The 22,397-nt window shown below is 41.7% G+C and overlaps 1 protein-coding gene across 8 annotated transcripts in view; it reads right to left on the bottom strand.

The window, feature by feature from the left end:
* The window catches only part of Klhl32 (kelch-like family member 32), a 247,220-nt gene that overhangs the window by 93,999 nt on the left and 130,824 nt on the right, over positions 1 to 22,397 (bottom strand). For 6 of the 8 annotated variants that reach the window (XM_232840.11, XM_017593707.3, XM_017593705.2 and 3 more), the window contains one exon: positions 751 to 849. The exons of the other annotated variants lie outside the window; for them this stretch is intronic. In XM_232840.11, the coding sequence (XP_232840.4) occupies positions 751 to 849 (99 nt within the window). The remainder of the gene's footprint in view (positions 1 to 750; positions 850 to 22,397) is intronic. 8 annotated transcript variants of the gene reach the window in all.

Here is a 22,397-nt window from a genome sequence, read left to right on the forward strand (position 1 = left end):
GTGAGCCTCTGACATTTTTTAATGTGCAAATTCGTTGTGAGGAATGAATGCAAAACATTTCTAAATGCTCAACAGCATAGTGTACGTGAATTTCCTTCTCACCTCTCCCTGAACCATTCCAGACCATGCAGTGGACCAAGGAAAGGGTACACAGCTCACTCATCCATTTCCCTATCTTTGCTACCTTGGAAGTTCCCAGGATAATTCATTACATTTGACTCCAAGATATAACTACTGTGTCTTCAATGGATGACCATTGGTCAACTTGTCTTGCACCTGTAGTCATTTCCACAACCAGCATTCCTTTAGACCTGGATCCTTTCTAGTATTAACTCCCCAGAAATCCATGGGGAGGCCTGCACATGGCAGCTGAATCTGCTGCCTGAGGACAGTGGTCACCTGGAGTGGACAGGTCACCTGGAGGAAGGACAACACATCCATATTCATGAAAGGACACAGGAACTGCAGCTGTCTTTCTAGGATCCTCTAATCTGTGTCCTCAAGAACCTACAAGCACATGCTAGGTTGTACACACACACACACACACACACACACACACACACACACACAGACACAGACACACACACACATTCATGCACACACACACACAGACATGCAGACACACAAACACCAGACTCACATACATGTGCATACCCACAGTGTAACTTTTCTATCGGTTGGTAGGGAACAGTTTTACAACTTCAGGGCAAGGGACCCGGAAGGGCAATTAGCGGATGTAAGCACACGTACCTGGATGAGATAGTGGGAACACAAATTGAGAAGTTCCAACAGCTGTAGATGGCTGCCAGCTGCTAACACATCCTGGATCACTCCTGGCTCCAACAAAATCTGTTTTTGTTTTTTCAATAAAGAGAAAGTGATCAGCTATATGGGAAATTGACATGGCACTGCTTAATTCATATAGATGCACCATATTTAGACTTCTGCTCTACACGGTGATTTGAATGAAAGCTGTCACCATGAAAGTCAGTTCCTATCTTTGAATCCTAATTATCATAAGACAGGCCCCTCTCAAACATGTAACTTCTTTGGTTTTCATGTGGGCCGACAGTTTTCCTACATCTAAAACTCTGCTTAGTTTCTTTGTTTTTTGGAGAAAAATATGAATATTTTCAAAGAACATAGATGCCTCTTAGCATTCGTTCTGTAACACAGTCATTCGATGCAAACTAAATCAGTTCTAGGTTTTCAAAGTATTTTTCAGACTCTTCAGTTCAATCATGGTTTAGTGAGTAGGTGTTTTAGGGTAGGGCATTTGTATCTCCTCTGGTCTCATAAAGTGGGTGCGTATATGAGAGAGACGTGGGTATTATTATTCTACTTACAAGTGTACAATGACAAACTTTCATTGTCTTCCTGTAGGTTTTGTTTCTCTAGTCTTCTTTATTTAAAAGGTAGCTATCATGTTCATAAAACAGTGAGCTTCACAAGGAAAGGGAATACGCCATGCATCTGGTGATAGCAATTATCTGCTTTTTTCTGGTTAAACCCAACTATTTCACAGCCCTACTAACCCACTGCAAAAGGCCAGAGCAAGCCACACAGCACAGTGAAGAAATTCACTCCTTCAAGGTCTTTAGTCCTGTCCTAGTGGTCTGCCCTCAGCCCAGTTGTTCATTCTCTGGCCACTTATATCTACATCTCCCACCCACTGGCAATTCACTGCCATGACCACATAGAAACAGTCAGCAAAAGTAAGAGCATTCTTTCTCCAAATGGGGCTATCCATATCTTGGCTCTCCATCAATATTCTTTCTTGATTTTCCTTTACTACCCTAACCATCCTCATTCCCAGTTCTGAGCTTTGGAAATGAGCACAACTTGGTCCTCAGATCTTTCTCTCCTCTCTCTCTCTCTCTGCTCACTCTGTAATCCTGTGGCTTTAGCATCATTTATATGCTGTGGGCACTCGAATCTTTCTCTGTCCCCAAACCCCAGATCCTCACACACAACTGTGGGTAATGGATGAAGTTCTGAGTGAATGTGTATCATGGGCATGGGCAAGGCAGATCCATGGCACAGTTAAAGCCTTCCCCAAATAAGGCTGGGAGACATGGCAAAGCCTTCCTTTGGTCCAAATACAAGTGTTTATGAATGATCGACCAGTGTGTGATAACTACCAACTACAGCTTCCTCTCCTGGAATGACTACAGCCCAAGACCACTCCCATCCAAAGACCTCTGGCTGATATTAACTACTGCTGCCTTCTTGTACCCCATATAATCCTGCCTTCCTGATTCAGAATGTAAACCAAATCAGTCCTTTATACCGGAATCTTCCTCAGGATATCAGCTTGTTCCCTTCCTTTGCACTTCCACCCAAACTGAGGTTCTGGGCTATGCCAAAGTTGGTACCTTCCATCAAAGTGAGCACAACTCACCCCATTCCACCTTTCCCTTGCATGCGTCTATGTGTCTGCCCTTTCACCATTCTCTTGATACCACAGTTGGGTCAATCCCTCAAGATGGGTGGATCATAGCAACTTACTGCCACCACAGCATGGCCTCTTAGGTGTCTAGAGGGCAAGTCAAACTAAGCACTCCCCAGACTAAACTCTTTATCTTGTATTACACTTGCCAAACTACTCTTTTTATGGACCTGCCATTTCAGCAAAAAACAGAGCACTTTTAAGGCTGAAACTCCAGATCCATTCTTCTTTCTTAAAGAAAAAGAAGTTAAAATTATTCTTAATAATTTTATACATGAATATAATATGTTCAGGTCACACTCACTCACTCTTGCTACTAATTCTTTTACTTTGTCTTGCTATATACATAACAAGCTCACTTATTAAAAGTAGAAGTACAGCTGTCACTCATTTTTTGGACAGTACAGAACAACATCATCCAAGAGGCTTTCTTCTCCTGACCATCCTACAGAAAATAGACATCACTCCAAAACACATATTATTTCCTATCTTTGCTTTATTTTCCATAGCACCTATAATCTTGACACTATACATTTATGGGTTTTTTTCTGTTTCACTACACATGAGAAAAGAAGTTTGTCCTGTTCTGCATCCACAGCACATAAGAACAATGCCTAGGCATAGCTGTCACTCTGCACTGAGATGCTTACTTAATTAAAACTTTGATTCAACTAGAAAATATCATCCCGATTGAGGTAACCCAATCTCAGAAAAGCACACATGGTATGTACTCACTGATAAGTGGATATTAGCCCAAAAGCTCGAATTACCCAAGGTACAATTCACAGACCACAAGAAGAAGAATGACCAAAATGTGGGTGTTTCATTTCTTCTTCAAAAGGGGGAACAAAAATAGTCATAGGAGGGGATATGGAGGCAAAGTTTGGAGCAGAGACTGAAGGAACAGCCATTCAGAGCCTGTCCCACATGTGGCCCATATATAGACAGGCACCAAAACTAGATAAGATGGATGAAGCTAAGAAGTGCATGCTGACAGGAACTGGATATAGATCTCTCCTGAGAGACACGGCCAGAGCATGTCAAATACGGAGGCGAATGCTAGCAGCAAACCACTGAACTGAGAACAGCATCCCTGTTGGAGGAATTAGAGAAATGATTGAAAGCGCTGAAGTGGCTTGCAACCCTATAAGAACAGCAATGCCAACCAACCAGAGCTTCCAGGGACTAAACCACTACCCAAAGACTATACATGGACTGATCCATGGCTGTAACTGCATATGTAGCAGAGGATGGCCTTGTTGGGCACCAATGGAAGGGGAAGCCCTTGGTCCTGCCAAGGTTGGACCCCTAGTGTAGGGGAATGTCAGGGGGCAGGATGGGGTGGTGGATGGGGAGGAGAACATCCTTATAGAAGAAGGGGAGGAGGAGGGATAGGAGGCTTATGTCCTGGAAACTGAGAAAAGGAATAACATTTGAAATGTAAATAAAAAATATCCAATTAAAAAACAAAAAGGATTGTGATAGCAGAAGACCAGAAAAAAACCCCTTTGGATAAGTAACTGATTTCTCCACACATGCTTAGTTTATTAATTTATTTTATTAATCTGGCACAGAGAATGAGGAGAAAAAAAAGATGTAACTTATATTTCTGGATCATTGAAGTAAACATGTAAAAAAGTTAAGCAGAGGGGTCAAAAAATGCAAACACTCATCTTATTCTGGACATATTTTTACAGCTCTCTCTTCTTCTAGTAGAAAGAGAAATTTAAATTTCTGCAAATCCTCAAGGAAGAGCCTTTGAATGCCACTGAGGAAATGAGTACATCTCCCATCAGAGGAGCAAGAATAGCAAACAGACTTGCAGAATAGGCATAGCCTAAGGCAGAGAACGGGGAATAGATAGATTAGAAAGGGTAGTTTTAGCCTTTCAACCCTGTCAGTTGTGTTCAACTCACACAACTGGCATTCGGGATAACCTCCAAAGTGTGGTAATGTGAAACACAGAGACAAACATCACAGGGAGACAAGAAGAATGATCCATAGCATGTGTAACACGTCCAATGGGCTCACGGTGAGAAGCCCTCATAAGCAGAAACCCATACTGGGGTTGTTTTTGCCTTTGTTTTTAATTTTTGTTCCATAGGCTCTTTGTCCTCCTCTCATTATAATATTTTCTAAAAGAAACTTTAGCACAAAAAACTCCCTAAGGTTGCCAGAGAGAACTCTGTCAGGAAAACTGGTTTTCACTTAAGAGAAACAACCAGTATGTGTAAGCACGATTGGGCAGCACCTTCACAGTTAAGCCCTGATGCCATTCTGTGTCTGACTTCTTTGCTGCGTTTTCTCAAAGAATTTGTGCTTGCGTAGGAATAAGCTAAGGTTCAATTCATTGCGCCTTACAGTATAGTGAATCTGGGACCTTCTTGAGCAACTGGCCAATAAAACTCTTCAAAAAGGGGCCTCAAACACTCACTTTATAGTACATAGCTTTCTAGTTTGTTCTCCTTTTGCTGTGATAAAACACTAACCAAAATCAACTCATCCTTCAGAAATTATAGTCATCAACATTTAGTCTGGCATTCTCAGAGACTTTATAATATTTGAGATTAACCTACAGGAAGGGAAGTCCCCTGAAAGCTGAGAGCATACCGTTAGAATGGGGGCTGATCTATGTGATGGGACATGTCCACCGTGCTTTGCAGTCTAGAGGAGTTTGGCTCAGATGACAGCATACAGACATGAACAAGACAAAGTGATGAAGACAATGCAAGAAATGTAAGACCAAGGGTCCTGGAATCCTGTGTCAGAGGGGGGACAAAATCTCTTGAAGAAGGAAGCCAACATGAGCTGTGGACTTCTCGATGATGTTCAGCTGTTCTGACTGGGACAGATTTCTAAAAAGGCTTTGAAGCCATCAAGAGTGTATACAGGTGGAGTTAAATATCATATGGTTGATTTATAATTCTCTCCCCACTATCCACCCACGCTTGACCTCCATGTAGAATACAGAGGAGTTACTTGGCTGTGAAGAATGAGACAGTACTGCCTGGGGTAAATGACAACCCTATAATTCGAGTCAAGCTCAAGGATTATCCCCATAAGGAACATCACTTGAACTAAGATGCTCTATGATCCCTCTTCTCAAATGCTGAGATCACTCTCTCACTTGTGCTAACTAGATAAGACTTACTCAGTGACTGTGAGCAGGGTAACACTGGGCTGTGGAGATCCAAAGAAGCCCTGAGTAAGTGTAGGAAGAGTTGATAAAGTCCTGAGTGAGTGTGTGTTGTTAATATGGGCATGGCCTTGTTAAGGACCCCAGTGCTTCAGCCCCACAGGAGTGGCAAAACCTTCCCACAGGGCTGAGGATCAGGGGGATGGGAAAACCCTCCTCTAGTCTGAGTGAAAATGTTGGTAGTGTGTGCAAAAACTGGTGACTGTCGCTTCCTCTGGTCAGATGATTACAACTTGATTCCTCACCCATACAATGGTCTTATCGAGGCTAGCTAACCCCGCCTCCTGTGCTGTCCATGGTGCTAAAGTTTCTGGCTTCTGTTGCATAGTAGGTGTGCTCACATTCCTTCCAACCCCAGCTTTTCTGTAGGTGTGTCTGCTCTTTCTTCTTTCCTTCTTCACTCCAGTCCAGTTTCCAGGACAAAGCCCCTTGGGTTGAGGTGTTGTACCAGTAGTATGACAAAATACTAGAGTTCGACAGAAGGTGTCAGATTCTTAACATTTTGACACAAGAACTCAACAATAAAGGGGTGGAACTGCCTTCTTGACAGAAGGGATTCTGGAATGATTCATCTTATTGGTCAATAACTTGAGTAGAGTTGGTTGTACAGGATTGATTTGAATCGTCTATGGCAAACGCCCTCCAGACTGAGAGAAGGCTCATGCACCTGGCCTTACGGGATCTTTAGGCAGAAGATGGAGCTAAAAAGTTGCAAGAGAGGAAGAGGATGGAGCTTGTTATATTCTGCATAGGGCATCTCATGGAGCATCTAGTAGGTGATGAGAAAGCCAGCTGGGCCTGAGAAGTAGGGACAGGGGCCAACACACAAACTCTGTGTGGTTCCCTTCCTCCCTTAGCTCATTCTCTGGTGCCGTCAGTCATTCATACCCTTCATCCCAACCTTGCCTCCTGGGTTAGCTTCTGGTAACAAATGTCTTTGCACGCCTATGAGAATTTTCATTATGGCCTTCTTTCTGATTATATAACTGAGTTGGTACCTTCAAAAAATTATAACTTTAGTTCCAGAAGGTATGCCCTCGTAGCTTGTTTAGGGGGATATTAGTTTGCTGCCTTTCAAATTCATGAATATAGCAGGATATGGATGTGATAACATTAAACCCAGACAACTAAGGTTTGCAAGTGCATCCATGAAAATAATCACCTTTTTGGCATAAGGACTACTTCGATTTAAGTTAAATATGGTCAGAATAAGTGAGGTCACTTCTCTTGACACATTTGAAACTCATTGTCATTTAGTCTACAAAAAACTGTCAAATTAACACAATCTGAACTTAGAGGGCGTCAGGTAAACTGAACAAAGGGAGCATAGATAAATTTACTAGTCAGATATTCAACACATATAGCCTTCTGCATGAAGCATTTCAATATAAGAAAAGTCATATAGGTAGGAGGACATAAAACAAAATTGACTTTTGGCTTTAATATTATTTTACTAAAGATTGTTTATCCACAAGGTGGCACCCTTGTTTAAAGCAAAATAACTCTCTTGCTCCTTGTGACCTCTGTAAGACATGCTGTAGTTTTAAGAAGAAAATACAATTGAAGTGAGGATAAGAAAAGCTAAGGATTTTCTTTCCAAGCATTCCTCGGTGCTTTCTGTGTACAGACAATACTATCTACCTTATAAGGTTTGTAGGGGTTACAGATGATGTACGTGTATGTTGGGGCAAACAGAAGAGTGAATAGGGCAAATACTGGAACTAAGTGTTTAAGTAAAGCAAGAAAAGCCCAATGGGGTTAGAATGGTGAGGTATTTCAGTGGACATGTTGTCCTGGAGGAGCTCTTGGCTAGGGATGACAGATTTAATTGAAAAACCCTGCAGATGAATAGGAAAAAACTTGGTTGTTTTCGTAGCATAGAGAGAACTCCATTTCTTATGGCCCCTTCTTCATTAGAATTATTCTGGCATTTCAAGACCTTGAGATTAATAGTATTGTCAGCTAGTCATTTCCAACATGGTTTTCTTCATTATGTTTAAATTAATAAGATGCATTATTTAACAGAATGTAAAGATAAATTATACATACTTACATCACCTTTACAAATGTGGCTAATTATTTGAAAAAGCAGAATATATTTTTGATAGTTTCTAACTGTAAGGGAAAGAAGCAGTTGTAGCAAATTAAAGTATAATGAAACATGAAGGTCATTATAGGTTAAAAGAAAAGCGAGATTAATTATTAAGGCCTACTTAATAACCAGCATTCTTTCAAATGCGATGAAGATGGTAGATTCCATCCCTCACAGTTTTGTCACGAAACTGGGATTCTCCATAGTCTAGCCAGCTCCTGGGTACCTAACCTCTGTCATTCTCCATGACAGAGCCAGTTTCATGACACAGGGACAGATTCTCTATAACTAGAGGGCAAAACCAAAGAGAAAACCCTGACTCAACTACTGGCATGTGAAGATCGAAGATCTCTTAACGAATGAGTAGGGTTAATGTCAATTTTTTAAGGGGTTACTTTCCTTTTATTTTATGTTGTACAAATGTTTTGCCTGCATGTGTGTCTGTTTCCATGCTGTGCTCCAGAGGCCAGAAGAGGGCATCATTCTCTGATGGTTGCTTGCCCCCATCTAAGTGCTGAAAACCAAACCTGGGTCCTCTGGAAGCAGCCAGTGCTCTTGACTGCTCAATCGTCTCTCCAGCCCCCTTGGCACCAATTTTCAAGTGTAGGGGTGACTTTAAAATGTCACTGCTGGGGACTGAATGGAGAGAGAAGACAGAGCTGAACGCAATTATTAAGTCTGTGGTGTGACTAATCTAAAGACAGCACACGCACAGAATGTTGCTGAGGGAGCTGGGGAATGGAGCTGTCTAATTTCATTAAAGATGTCGGAGAAATAAGCCCCAGTGTGCATAGGGATCATCAACACGCAATCCTGGGCTCGTTTGAGAAATTCCTTGCACGAGCTTTGTAATAGATGAAGATAAAAACATATCTTTAGAGTTTGCCAAGGAAGTTAGGTACGCCATAGACATTTTCCTACCTAGCATCATCTCATAAAGAAATATATGGAGATCTTCCTGGTTGCTGCCGCCGCAGAGAGCTTGTGGGCAGCACCCTGTGAGCAAACTTGAGCCTCGGGACCACAGGTAAGACCAACTTTTCTGCTGCAAGAGACCTGCCTGGTGAACTCGGGACACACAGAGGCAGAATTCCTCTAGGACCGGGCATTTCCTGTGTTTACCGGGAGTCCCACACCCGCGGATCCCGGCCCGCAGCAGCTCTCTGCTCCCAGACACTGTGGGAGAGAGACCTCAACGCCTGGTCAGGTGGGCACTCCTGAGGCTGCAGAGCGGAAGAGACCACCAACACTGCCCACCCCTGCCCACATCCCTGGCCCAAGAGGAAACTGTATAAGGCCTCTGGGTTCCCGTGGGGGGGGGGTGGGCCCAGGAGCGGCAGGACCCCTGTGCCTGAGACACCGCCAGAACCTGAAGGAACAGGCCGGATAAACAGTTCTCTGCACCCAAATCCCGTGGGAGGGAGAGCTAAACCTTCAGAGAGGCAGACACGCCTGGAAAACCAGAAGAGACTGCACTCTGCACACATCTCAGACGCCAGAGGAAAACACCAAACGCCATCTGGAACCCTGGTACACAGAAGCTCCCGGAAATGGCGGCGCAGATCTTCCTGGTTGCTGCTGCCGCAGAGAGCTCGTGGGCAGCACCCCGAGAGCAAACTTGAGCCTCGGGACCACAGGTAAGACCAAATTTTCTGCTGCAAGAAAGCTGCCTGGTGAACTCAAGACACAGGCCCACAGGAACAGCTGAAGACCTGTAGAGAGGAAAAACTACATGCCCGAAAGCAGAACACTCTGTCCCCATAACTGACTGAAAGAGAGGAAAACAGGTCTACAACACTCCTGACACACAGGCTTATAGGACAGTCTAACCACTGTCAGAAATAGCAGAACAAAGTAACACTAGAGATAATCTGAGGGCGAGAGGCAAGCGCAGGAACCCAAGCAACAGAAACCAAGACTACATGGCACCATCGGAGCCCAATTCTCACATCAAAACAAACATGAATATCCAAACACACCAGAAAAGCAAGATCTAGTTTCAAAATCATATTTGATCATGATGCTGGAGGACTTCAAGAAAGACGTGAAGAACTCCCTTAGAGAACAAGTAGAAGCCTACAGAGAGGAATCGCAAAAATCCCTGAAAGAATTCCAGGAAAACACAATCAAACAGTTGAAGGAATTAAAAATGGAAATAGAAGCAATCAAGAAAGAACACATGGAAACAACCCTGGATATAGAAAACCAAAAGAAGAGACAAGGAGCTGTAGATACAAGCTTCACCAACAGAATACAAGAGATGGAAGAGAGAATCTCAGGAGCAGAAGATTCCATAGAAATCATTGAGTCAACTGTCAAAGGTAATGTAAAGCAGAAAAAACTACTGGTCCAAAACATACAGGAAATCCAGGACTCAATGAGAAGATCAAACCTAAGGATAATAGGTATAGAAGAGAGTGAAGACTCCCAGCTCAAAGGACCAGTAATATCTTCAACAAAATCATAGAAGAAAACTTCCCTAACCTAAAAAAAGAGATACCCATAGGCATACAAGAAGCCTACAGAACTCCAAATGGATTGGACCAGAAAAGAAACACCTCCCGTCACATAATAGTCAAAACACCAAACGCACAAAATAAAGAAAGAATATTGAAAGCAGTAAGGGAAAAAGGTCAAGTAACATATAAAGGCAGACCTACCAGAATCACACCAGAATTTTCGCCAGAAACTATGAAGGCCAGAAGAACCTGGACAGATGTCATACAGACCCTAAGAGAACAAAAAAGCCAGCCCAGGTTACTGTATCCTGCAAAACTCTCAATTAACATAGATGGAGAAACCAAGATATTCCATGACAAAACCAAATTTACACAATATCTTTCTAAAAATCCAGCACTACAAAGGATAATAAATGGTAAAGCCCAACATAAGGATGCAAGCTATACCCTAGAAGAAGCAAAAAACTAATCATCTTGGCAACAAAAAAAAGAGAAGAAAAGCACACAAACATAACCTCACATCGAAATATGAATATAACAGGAAGCAATAATCACTATTCCTTAATATCTCTCAACATCAATGGCCTCAACTCCCCAATAAAAAGACATAGATTAACAAACTGGATACGCAACGAGGACCCTGCATTCTGCTGCCTACAGGAAACACACCTCAGAGACAAAGACAGACACTACCTCAGAGTGAAAGGCTGGAAAACAACTTTCCAAGCAAATGGTCGGAAGAAGCAAGCTGGAGTAGCCATTCTAATATCAAATAAAATCAATTTCCAACTAAAAGTCATCAAAAAAGATAAGGAAGGACACTTCATATTCATCAAAGGAAAAATCCACCAAGATGAACTCTCAATCCTAAATATCTATGCCCCAAATACAAGGGCACCTACATACGTAAAAGAAACCTTACTAAAGCTCAAAACACACATTGCACCTCACACAATAATAGTGGGAGATTTCAACACCCCACTCTCATCAATGGACAGATCATGGAAACAGAAATTAAACAGAGACGTAGACAGACTAAGAGAAGTCATGAGCCAAATGGACTTAACAGATATTTATAGAACATTCTATCCTAAAGCAAAAGGATATACCTTCTTCTCAGCTCCTCATGGTACTTTCTCCAAAATTGACCATATAATTGGTCAAAAAACGGGCCTCAAAAGGTACAGAAAGATAGAAATAATCCCATGCGTGCTATCGGACCACCACGGCCTAAAACTGGTCTTCAATAACAATAAGGGAAGAATGCCCACATATACGTGGAAATTGAACAATGCTCTACTCAATGATAACCTGGTCAAGGAAGAAATAAAGAAAGAAATTAAAAACTTTTTAGAATTTAATGAAAATGAAGGTACAACATACCCAAACTTATGGGACACAATGAAAGCTGTGCTAAGAGGAAAACTCATAGCGCTGAGTGCCTGCAGAAAGAAACAGGAAAGAGCATATGTCAGCAGCTTGACAGCACACCTAAAAGCTCTAGAACAAAAAGAACCAAATACACCCAGGAGGAGTAGAAGGCAGGAAATAATCAAACTCAGAGCAGAAATCAACCAAGTAGAAACAAAAAGGACCATAGAAAGAATCAACAGAACCAAAAGTTGGTTCTTTGAGAAAATCAACAAGATAGATAACACTCGAAATGTATATAAGAAATACTCAAGTTAATAAAAAAAATGTAAAAAAAAAAGAAAAAAGAAATATATGACCAGAGTTTGTGGATGGGGGTAAGACGGAGTACCCAGATAATGTGCTTAGAAAAATGACTTACCTAGTTTATAGAGTAAAAGTGTTTCTATTATTAATTTTAGGAAAAGCAAATGTAACTTTTTGGAGTGTTTCCACACAATCTACTCTCTTATGGATATCTGTGGCCACTTCATTTGTACCATCTCCCTTTCCCGTAGTATCATTTTCTACTTCTCACCTTTGCAAGTAGATATAACTACCAGATGGAAATGAGGAAGCTGAAGGCAAGGGACCTAGCCTTTCAATATAAGTCTTTTCTAATCCCAGAATTCTAGACATCTTTCTAGACTCTGTGAAGATAACCACTGCTGCCCAAACATACACCCTTGCTTTTTTGTTTTTGTTTTTGTTTTTTTCTTTTTTTATTAACTTGAGTATTTCTTATATACATTTCGAGTGTTATTCCCTTTCCCGGTTTCCGGGCAAACATCCCCCTCCCCCTCCCCTTCCTTATGGGTGTTCCCCTCCCAACCTTCCCCCCATTGCTGCCCTCCCCCCACCAGTCTAGTTCACTGGGGGTTCAGTCTTAGCAGGACCCAGGGCTTCCCCTACCATTGGTGCTCTTACTAGGATATTCATTGCTACCTATGAGGTCAGAGTCCAGGGTCAGTCCATGTATAGTCTTTAGGTAGTGGCTTAGTCCCTGGAAGCTCTGGTTGCTTGGCATTGTTGTACATATGGGGTCTCGAGCCCCTTCAAGCTCTTCCAGTTCTTTCTCTGATTCCTTCAACGGGGGTCCTATTCTCAGTTCAGTGGTTTGCTGCTGGCATTCGCCTCTGTATTTGCTGTATTCTTGCTGTGTCTCTCAGGAGCGATCTACATCCGGCTCCTGTCGGTCTGCACTTCTTTGCTTCATCCATCTTGTCTAATTGGGTGGCTGTATATGTATGGGCCACATGTGGGGCAGGCTCTGAATGGGTGTTACTTCAGTCTCTGTTTTAATCTTTGCCTCTCTCTTCCCTGCCAAGGGTATTCTTGTTCCCCTTTTAAAGAAGGAGTGAAGCATTCACATTTTGATCATCCGTCTTGAGTTTCATGTGTTCTAGGCATCTAGGGTAATTCAAGCATTTGGGCTAATAGCCACTTATCAATGAGTGCATACCATGTATGTCTTTCTGTGATTGGGTTAGCTCACTCAGGATGATATTTTCCAGTTCCAACCATTTGCCTACGAATTTCATAAAGTCGTTGTTTTTGATAGCTGAGTAATATTCCATTGTGTAGATGTACCACATTTTCTGTATCCATTCCTCTGTTGAAGGGCATCTGGGTTCTTTCCAGCTTCTGGCTATTATAAATAAGGCTGCGATGAACATAGTGGAGCACGTGTCTTTTTTATATGTTGGGGCATCTTTTGGGTATATGCCCAAGAGGGGTATAGCTGGATCCTCAGGCAGTTCAATGTCCAATTTTCTGAGGATCCTCCAGACTGATTTCCAGAATGGTTGTACCAGTCTGCAATTCCACCAACAATGGAGGAGTGTTCCTCTTTCTCCACATCCTCGCCAGCATCTGCTGTCACCTGAGTTTTTGATCTTAGCCATTCTCACTGGTGTGAGCTGAAATCTCAGGGTTGTTTTGATTTGCATTTCCCTTATGACTAAAGATGTTGAACATTTCTTTAGGTGTTTCTCAGCCATTCGGCATTCCTCAGCTGTGAATTCTTTGTTTAGCTCTGAACCCCATTTTTTAATAGGGTTATTTGTTTCCCTGCGGTCTAACTTCTTGAGTTCTTTGTATATTTTGGATATAAGGCCTCTATCTGTTGTAGGATTGGTAAAGATCTTTTCCCAATCTGTTGGTTGCCGTTTTGTCCTAACTACAGTGTCCTTTGCCTTACAGAAGCTTTGCAGTTTTATGAGATCCCATTTGTCGTTTCTTGATCTTAGAGCGTAAGCCATTGGTGTTTTGTTCAGGAAATTTTTTCCAGTGCCCATATGTTCCACATGCTTCCCTAGTTTTTCTTCTATTAGTTTGAGTGTGTCTGTTTTGATGTGGAGGTCCTTGATCCACTTGGACTTAAGCTTTGTACAGGGTGATGAGCATGGATCGATCTGCATTCTTCTACATGTTGACCTCCAGTTGAACCAGCACCATTTGCTGAAAATGCTATCTTTTTTCCATTTGATGGTTTTGGCTCCTTTGTCAAAAGTCAAGTGACCATAGGTGTGTGGGTTCATTTCTGGGTCTTCAATTCTATTCCATTGGTCTATCTGTCTGTCTCTGTACCAATACCATGCAGTTTTTATCACTATTGCTCTGTAATACTGCTTGAGTTCAGGGATAGTGATTCACCCCGAAGTCCTTTTATTGTTGAGGATAGCTTTAGCTATCCTGGGTTTTTTGTTATTCCAGATGAATTTGCAAATTGTTCTGTCTAACTCTTTGAAGGATTGGATTGGTATATTTTGATGGGGATTGCATCGAATGTGTACATTGCTTTTGGTAAAATGGCCATTTTTACTATATTAATCCTGTCAATCCATGAGCATGGGAGATCTTTCCATCTTCTGAGGTCTTCTTCAATTTCTTTCCTCAGTGTCTTGAAGTTCTTATTGTACAGATCTTTTACTTGCTTTGGTAAAGTCACACCGAGGTACTTTATATTATTTGGGTCTATTATGAAGGGTGTTGTTTCCCTAATTTCTTTCTCGGCTTGTTTCTCTTTTGTATAGAGGAAGGCAACTGATTTATTTGAGTTAATTTTATACCCAGCCACTTTGCTGAAGTTGTTTATCAGCTTTAGTAGTTCTCTGGTGGAACTTTTGGGATCACTTAAATATACTATCATATCATCTGCAAATAGTGATATTTTGACTTCTTCTTTTCCGATCTGTATCCCCTTGACCTCCTTTTGTTGTCTGATTGCTCTGGCTAGAACTTCAAGAACTATATTGAATAAGTAGGGAGAGAGTGGGCAGCCTTGTCTATTCCCTGATTTTAGTGGGATTGCTTCAAGTTTCTCTCCATTTAGTTTAATGTTAGCAACTGGTTTGCGGTATATGGCTTTTACTATGTTCAGGTATGGGCCTTGAATTCCTATTCTTTCCAGGACTTTTATCATGAAGGGGTGTTGAATTTTGTCAAATGCTTTCTCAGCGTCTAATGAAATGATCATGTGGTTTTGTTCTTTCAGTTTGTTTATATAATGGATCACGTTGATGGTTTTCCGTATATTAAACCATCCCTTCATGCCTGGGATGAAGCCTACTTGGTCATGGTGGATGATTGTTTTGATGTGCTCTTGGATTCGGACCCTTGTTACCATGGTGCTTACAGTTTAGCTGTTGGCCCACTAGTGCATCTACTTACAAGAGTAAAACCCAGAACATGCTGGTTTGGAGGAAGGTCACGAGTTCAGTTTTGAGGTGTGTTAGGTCTGTGATGTGTCATCCATATAAAGAACAGGACACAAACCACATGTATTCAGGTGGCAAAGGACAACACTTCGACTACATCTTTTAATCACATAAATTTGTATAGTTGTGGATGAAACATTAATATTTCTTGTCTTCAATTTTTAATTAAAATGGGCTATTTTTAAAGCTGTTCTTGGCTGTAGCAAATTTTAAGAAAAATAGAGTTCTCATACACATCCTGTCCTCACACATATATAAAATCCCCATATCAACATCAACCACAGAATGACACACTTGCTGTCACAGATAAGACCATATTGACATATTGTTTTCCCCCCAAACCCATGGCTTTCCCTAGTGTTCATTCTGGCTGCTTTATACTCTATATAGGTTTTGACAAATGTATAACGACATGCATTTGACATTGCAAGTCCATACATAATAGTTTCACTATCCTAAAGATCCTCTGAACTTGGCTAATTCACTGCCATCTTCCCTATCCTAATTCCTGGAAGCCATTGTTCTTTTTATTCTCTTTACAGTTTGATACTTTTTTAAATGTCATGGAATTACAGTCCCATAGTATGTAGCCTTTTTTTAATGTAGCCTTTTGAACTGGCTTCCTTCATTTGGCAATGTATATTCCCTGAGTCTTTCCAAGTGTGGTAACTCATTCTTCCACCACCAAATCATTCATATTCTGTCCACAGCTAAGGTATCCAGTCATATACTATAGAGATGCATTTTTGGTTGCTTCATGTTGTGTTGATTGTAAATAAAGCATCATTCAGGTTTTTCTTCAGACAAACTTTCCATTTTAAAGGTAAATGCCAAGGAATAAATATCTACATCTCTATCTATCTATCCATCCATCCATCCATCTATCTATATTTATCTATATCTATCTAAATCTTTCTCTCTTTCTCTCTCTCATTATATATAAATATATAATTGGTTATTTTTAAAGCAGTGTTTGTCTGTAGCAAATTTAACAAAAATAGAGTTCTCATATACATCCTGTGCCCACACATATGCAGTATTCCCATATCAACATTGCCCACAGAATGACACACTTGCCATAACCTATCAGATTATGTTGACCATATATATATAAGAGGTGGACAACTGTCAGCCCTTGTTTTAGTTTGCATTTGCCCAATAAAATATATGGACATCTTCCCATATATGTATTTGCCACCTATCTTCATTGGTGACTCATCAACCGTGGCCACTTTTTAAAAAATTAGAGGACTCCTTTTTGTACTACTAAACTTTTGAGTCCTTCACATATTTCAAATGATATTCTTTTATACTTTTGTAAATATTTTCTCCAAACTCTAGATTGGATTTTTATTCTCCTGACACTGTCTTTTGTAGAACACAAGGTTTTAATTCCAGTGAATTAAAGGGTTATCAAAGACTACATTTTTGTGTCTTTAAAAATCTTTTTTTTCTGGGCTGGAGAGATGGCTCACTATTTAGGAGTGCTTCCTCCATAATCCTGAGTCCAGCATTAATGTAATAACCCTCTTATCTCTGATATGTGCACACTTGTGGCACTCCATGTGCATGTGCGTGTGAACACATATGCATACGTACACACGCATGCGTGTGCACACACCCACAGAAACAAACTCTGAAAAAGTTTTTGTCATACGTACAGTTAGTTCCCTACAGAAAAATGTCCCCTATATTATAAACAGGTTCCGGGAGATTTCTAGGCTTGTGTTTTACATTTGTGGAGATCCATGCACAGACTTGATTGCAGGTGGAGATCCAGTTGAACCAGCATCATTAAAGAAAGAGATATTTTGCATTTTATTTCTTTGCCCATTTGATGATCCATCAATTTTGTTCATGTGGCCTGTTTCTGGGCTCTCCATCCTGTCCCATTGACCTCCTGATGGACTCTTGTCCATATCACATTTGGGAACTGTCAGTTTTATCCAACCGTGTTCTCCTTCAATCCTATTTTGGCTATTCCTGGTCTTTTGCTACTTCATTGAGTGTTGTAGTCAGTTTGCTTAGCTCCTGTATATATCCTTCTGGAATTTGGTTTGGATGCATTGAATCTGTAATTAAGCTGTAAAGAGCTGCTTCCTTGACAATAGCTAGTCCCCCTTTCTCTGATCAGAAACCATCCTGACCTCTTTCATGAGAGTTTTAAAGTTTTCATTGTGTATACCTTGTACACTTTTTGTTGAATTGATGCCCATGTATTGCACTGTTGAGGTTATTGGTTTTTAAGAATAATTCTAATGTTTCAAAATAATCAGAACACCTCCCAATGGGGAATATGTTGTGACATGTGAAATTAAAATTTCAGTGCAAACTGAGTTTTACAGATTTGATCCATCTCTGGCAGCTTGTGAGTTACAACAGGAGGCTTAAAGTAGCAATGGCATGGCCTGTGAAGCCTAAGTTGTGGATTATCCGCCCTCTTGCAGAAAATGTTTGCTGATATTGGTTGTAGAGGAAGTTTGAGGGCTGGACGTCAGTAGCACAGTTTTGTAGCAAGTAAGCAAGGTCTGCATGGCATTTGCAAGAAAGGTAGCTTATGCAGGCCAGTTTTGATGCACGAGGGACTCCAACATGCAGGGAGAGAAAGAGAAAACAAAAATCTATAAAACAATGTGATCCAGGTCCAGGTCGTCTGGGATCATGAGTCAAGAGTGTCTGAAAGCTCCGAGAAAAAGGCTTCCATGAAGACTGTCTGGCTGTAGTCCCTGGAGCTGAGTGGCCATAAGGGATAGCATTTACTTTTGATTTTCCAATATCTGCTTGAATCCAATGGTGAGAATCGCCTCTTGTTGACTGTTGCTGAAGGTCACTACCTCAGATCCATGATCTAAATCTAGGGCGGATCCACATCCTTTCGAGGCGATGCTAATCTGTGTTGCCTCTCTTCATTTATTAACAAGTTTCTCACTTCTTCTGTCTTTTCAGACTGCCTCCAACTATCTTCCCTACAATATCCATAACGGGGAAATTCATCTCCTGTGGGGATTAGACAGGGAAGGCTGAATATTCCTGCCATCATGTCCTTAGACATCCCTGTGTCCGTTTCTATGCTGTGCGTTTCCACCTTTCCTTATGGAAAGTGCACACCCCTGCATGTTGAGAGGCTGATGGTTCACACTAGACTCAGTCTTCAGCTCGGTCCTCCTGCCTGTGATCTCTGCAGCGGACTCTCCATCCTCCAGTTCTTTTTCTCTACTGCATTATCCTACAGCACATGGACACACTGTGGGCAAAGTTTAGAACAGAGGGAAAAGGAACACCCATTCAGAGCCTGCCCCACATGTGGCCCATACATATACAGCCACCCAATTAGACAAGATGGATGAAGCAAAGAAGTGCAGACCGACAGGAGCCGGGTGTAGATCGCTCCTGAGAGACACAGCCAGAATACAGCAAATACAGAGGCGAATGCCAGCAGCAAACCACTGAACTGAGAATAGGACCCCTGTTGAAGGAATCAAAGAAAGGACTGGAAGAGCTTGAAGGGGCTCAAGACCCCATATGTACGACAATGCCAAGCAACCAGAGCTTCCAGGGACTAAGCCACTACCTAAAGACTATACATGGACTGACCCTGGACTCTGATCTCATAGGTAACAATGAATATCCTAGTAAGAGCGCCAGTGGAAGGGGAAGCCCTTGGTCCTGCTAAGACTGAACCGCCAGTGAACGTGATTGTTGGGGGGGAGGGCGGTAATGGAGGGAGGATGGGGGAAGGGAACACCCATAGAGAAGGGCGGGGGAGGGGTTAAGGGGATGTTGGCCTGGAAACCAGGAAAGGGAATAACAATCTAAATGTAAATAAGAAACACCCAAGTTAATAAAGATGAAAAAAAAAGTGTGTTCTGAAAAATCACTAAAACTAATTACTCAGTCTTTCATCTGAATTTGTGCAGTTTTGGGGTATGGAACTCCCATGTTTTTTGTACAATTCAAAATATCACTTCTATCCTATTTCTTTAAAAATGAAACCATACATCAATCTGTTAGTGCCAATCACAGTGTGATATCTCTTTAAAAAGCATTCTATGTAATTTTCCCTTCAGTGTCCCCCTAGCATCTAGTAAGTCCTCGACACACAGTAAGACATCATTGAGTATTTGCTAAATTAATGAATTTCATTTCAGAGCAAAATATTAAGAGATGGTTCTTATGGCACTCAAAGAATATAAAATGTTCAGAAATTAATGTGGCATATTCAAATTAATTCCTTCATTTGAATGTTCTTGCTGACATTCTTATCAAATGGAATACTTGTAAAATAAATATTTGACAAGCTCTATTTGAGGGCCGTGGATACAGTTCAATGGAAGAGCATTTAACCAGCATGTGAAAAATCCTGGGCTTGATCTCAGTGTTGGGAAAAAACCGCTAGGCATCTATGCCTTTTACTACTCATCAGAAATAAAACATATATGGCTATCACTGTGTCTAAAGAAATTAGAATTACAAAACACATATCTTGTACAAATACTAAATGTCTCCAGCAGAGGGCTCAAGGACTCCATTTTTAGGGGAAAGTTTCACAACTCAACAGCTTCCTTGAAAAAATTCTCTGAGGAGCAGTTCTCAGAGCTACACTCTTCCTCCGGTCAAGCCATCACACATCTCTGATGAACAGGAATGGAGCTGCAGTGACGCACCATTATTTACACGCCCAGCATGTGCAATTAAGTATTCTTGACTAATTTCAAGGAAAACATTGAAGCTAACTACAGCCTAAGGGTTGCTTCTTTATTTGTTCACTTGTATTTTAAGACAGGAGGTCACTAGGCAGCTCAGGCTACCCTCAGATGAACTGATCTTGAAGTTGTGATCCTCCTGCCTCACCTCCCGAGAGCTGATATTATGTGCAGGCGCAATCATAATCCAGTTTATGTAACTATTTAAATGTCAGAAATATAAAAGTCAGAGAACACTGGAAATTGAGAGCAACATAAGACCAGAGAAGGATATAAATAAACAGTGTTATAAATAATGTAATAGATAATCCATCACACACACTCTCCATGTTTCACACGCAATCCCCATGTTTGTACTATTACCAGTGGGCCTGAAAACTAAACCAGAGGACTGAAGAGATGGAACAGTGAGTGAGTAAAGTGCTTTCTGTAGCAACCTGAGGGGCTAAGATGGTGTGGCCGTGTACATATAACCTCAGTGACTGGGGCAGAGCCTTCCCCACCCATCAAAAGAAGAGAGAGCTTGCTGGAGAGAAAGTCTAGGTAATTGGTGAGCTCCAGGTTCATTGAGAGATCTATAGCAGATTTTCCTACAAATATTAAGGTCTAGAATATTTTTCTTGGTAATACTTTAAATGACATCAAAAGGAAAAAGTAAAACATAAAAAAACAAAACAAAACAAAAATCCTGTTTAAAACCCAAGCATTGTTTTCTGGTTTTCTGGTTGATCTCAGTATAAAATCCAAACTACAGCCAGTGTTTCTTGAGGATTCAGTGTTCCTCCCTAGGGGACAAGTGGGAAACTCAAAGGGACATCTCCAGTCATGCAGAAGGGAGGCCAGATGCCAGGCTATGTAAAGAGTGGCCATCGAGAATTTCCCTCCAGCTGTAAGCCTAAACCCCCTGCAGTAGTGCACATGGAAGGTTTTCATTTTTTTATTTTATTTTTTCCGTTTTTATTAAATTGGGTATTATTTACATTTCAAATGTTATCCCCTTTCTGGTTTCCTGTCCATCAGCCCCCTACCCCCTCCCTTACCCCTTCTATATGGGTGTTCCCCTCCCCATCCAACCCTCCCATTACTGCCCTCCCCCATTCCCCTACACCGAGGGTCTAACCTTGGCAGGACCAAGGGCTTCCCCTTCCACTGCTGCCCCAACAAGGCTATTCACTGCTACATATGCAGTTGGGAGCCCAGGGTCAGTCTATGTATAGTCTTTGGGTAGTGGCTTAGTCCCTGGAAGCTCTGGTTGCTTGGCATTGTTGTACATATGGGGTCTCGAGCCCCTTCAAGCTCTTCCAGTTCTTTCTCTGATTCCTTCAACGGGGGTCCTATTCTCAGTTCAGTGGTTTGCTGCTGGTATTCGCCTCTGTATTTGCTGTATTCTGGCTGTGTCTCTCAGGAGCGATCTACATCCGGCTCCTGTCGGTCTGCACTTCTTTGCTTCATCCATCTTGTCTAATTGGATGGCTGTATATGCATGGGCCACATGTGGGGCAGACTCTGAATGGGTGTTCCTTCAGTCTCTGTTTTAATCTTTGCCTCTCCCTTCCCTGCCAAGGGTATTCTTTTTCCTCATTTAAAGAAGGAGTGAAGCATTCACATTTTGATCATCCGTATTGAGTTTCGTTTGTTCTAGGGATCTAGGGTAATTCAAGCATTTGGGCTAATAGCCACTTATCAATGAGTGCATACCATGTATGTCTTTCTGTGATTGGGTTACCTCACTCAGGATTATATTTTCCAGTTCCGACCATTTGCCTACGAATTTCATAAAGTCATTGTTTTTGATAGCTGAGTAATATTCCATTGTGTAGATGTACCACATTTTCTGTATCCATTCCTCTGTTGAAGAGCATCTGGTCTTTCCAGCTTCTGGCTATTATAAATAAGGCTGCAATGAACATAGTGGAGCACGTGTCTTTTTTATATGTTGGGGTGTGAGGAGCTGTCCTCACAGATGTGAGGAGCTGTCCGAGGAGCTGTCCTCACATATGTGAGGAGCTGTCCTCACAAACTCCATTACAAGATGGCACCGGCATCCGGCAGAACGCACCTAGTAAAAAGGGCAATACGCAGGCGCCTGGTAACTTCCCTACTCAAAGGGACACGTACGTTTTGGTACGTCATCTGGTATAATTGGCAGCGACCAGTCAGAGAGTGACACGTCCTAGGCGAGGATAGTTTCCTATATAAGGGACGGTTATTCCTCACTCGGCGTCTCTGCATTGTAAGCTTATGCTCTCCCTCTCAAGACGCATTAAAGCTTTTCTGCAGTAGGATCCTGTGTGTGCCGCGTAGTTCCTGCTGGCGAGACGTAGCGCGGGACATTGGGGCATCTTTTGGGTATATGCCCAAGAGAGGTA

The sequence above is a fragment of the Rattus norvegicus genome, chromosome 5 (genome assembly GCF_036323735.1).
Source record: "Rattus norvegicus strain BN/NHsdMcwi chromosome 5, GRCr8, whole genome shotgun sequence".
Classification (NCBI taxonomy): domain Eukaryota; kingdom Metazoa; phylum Chordata; class Mammalia; order Rodentia; family Muridae; genus Rattus; species Rattus norvegicus.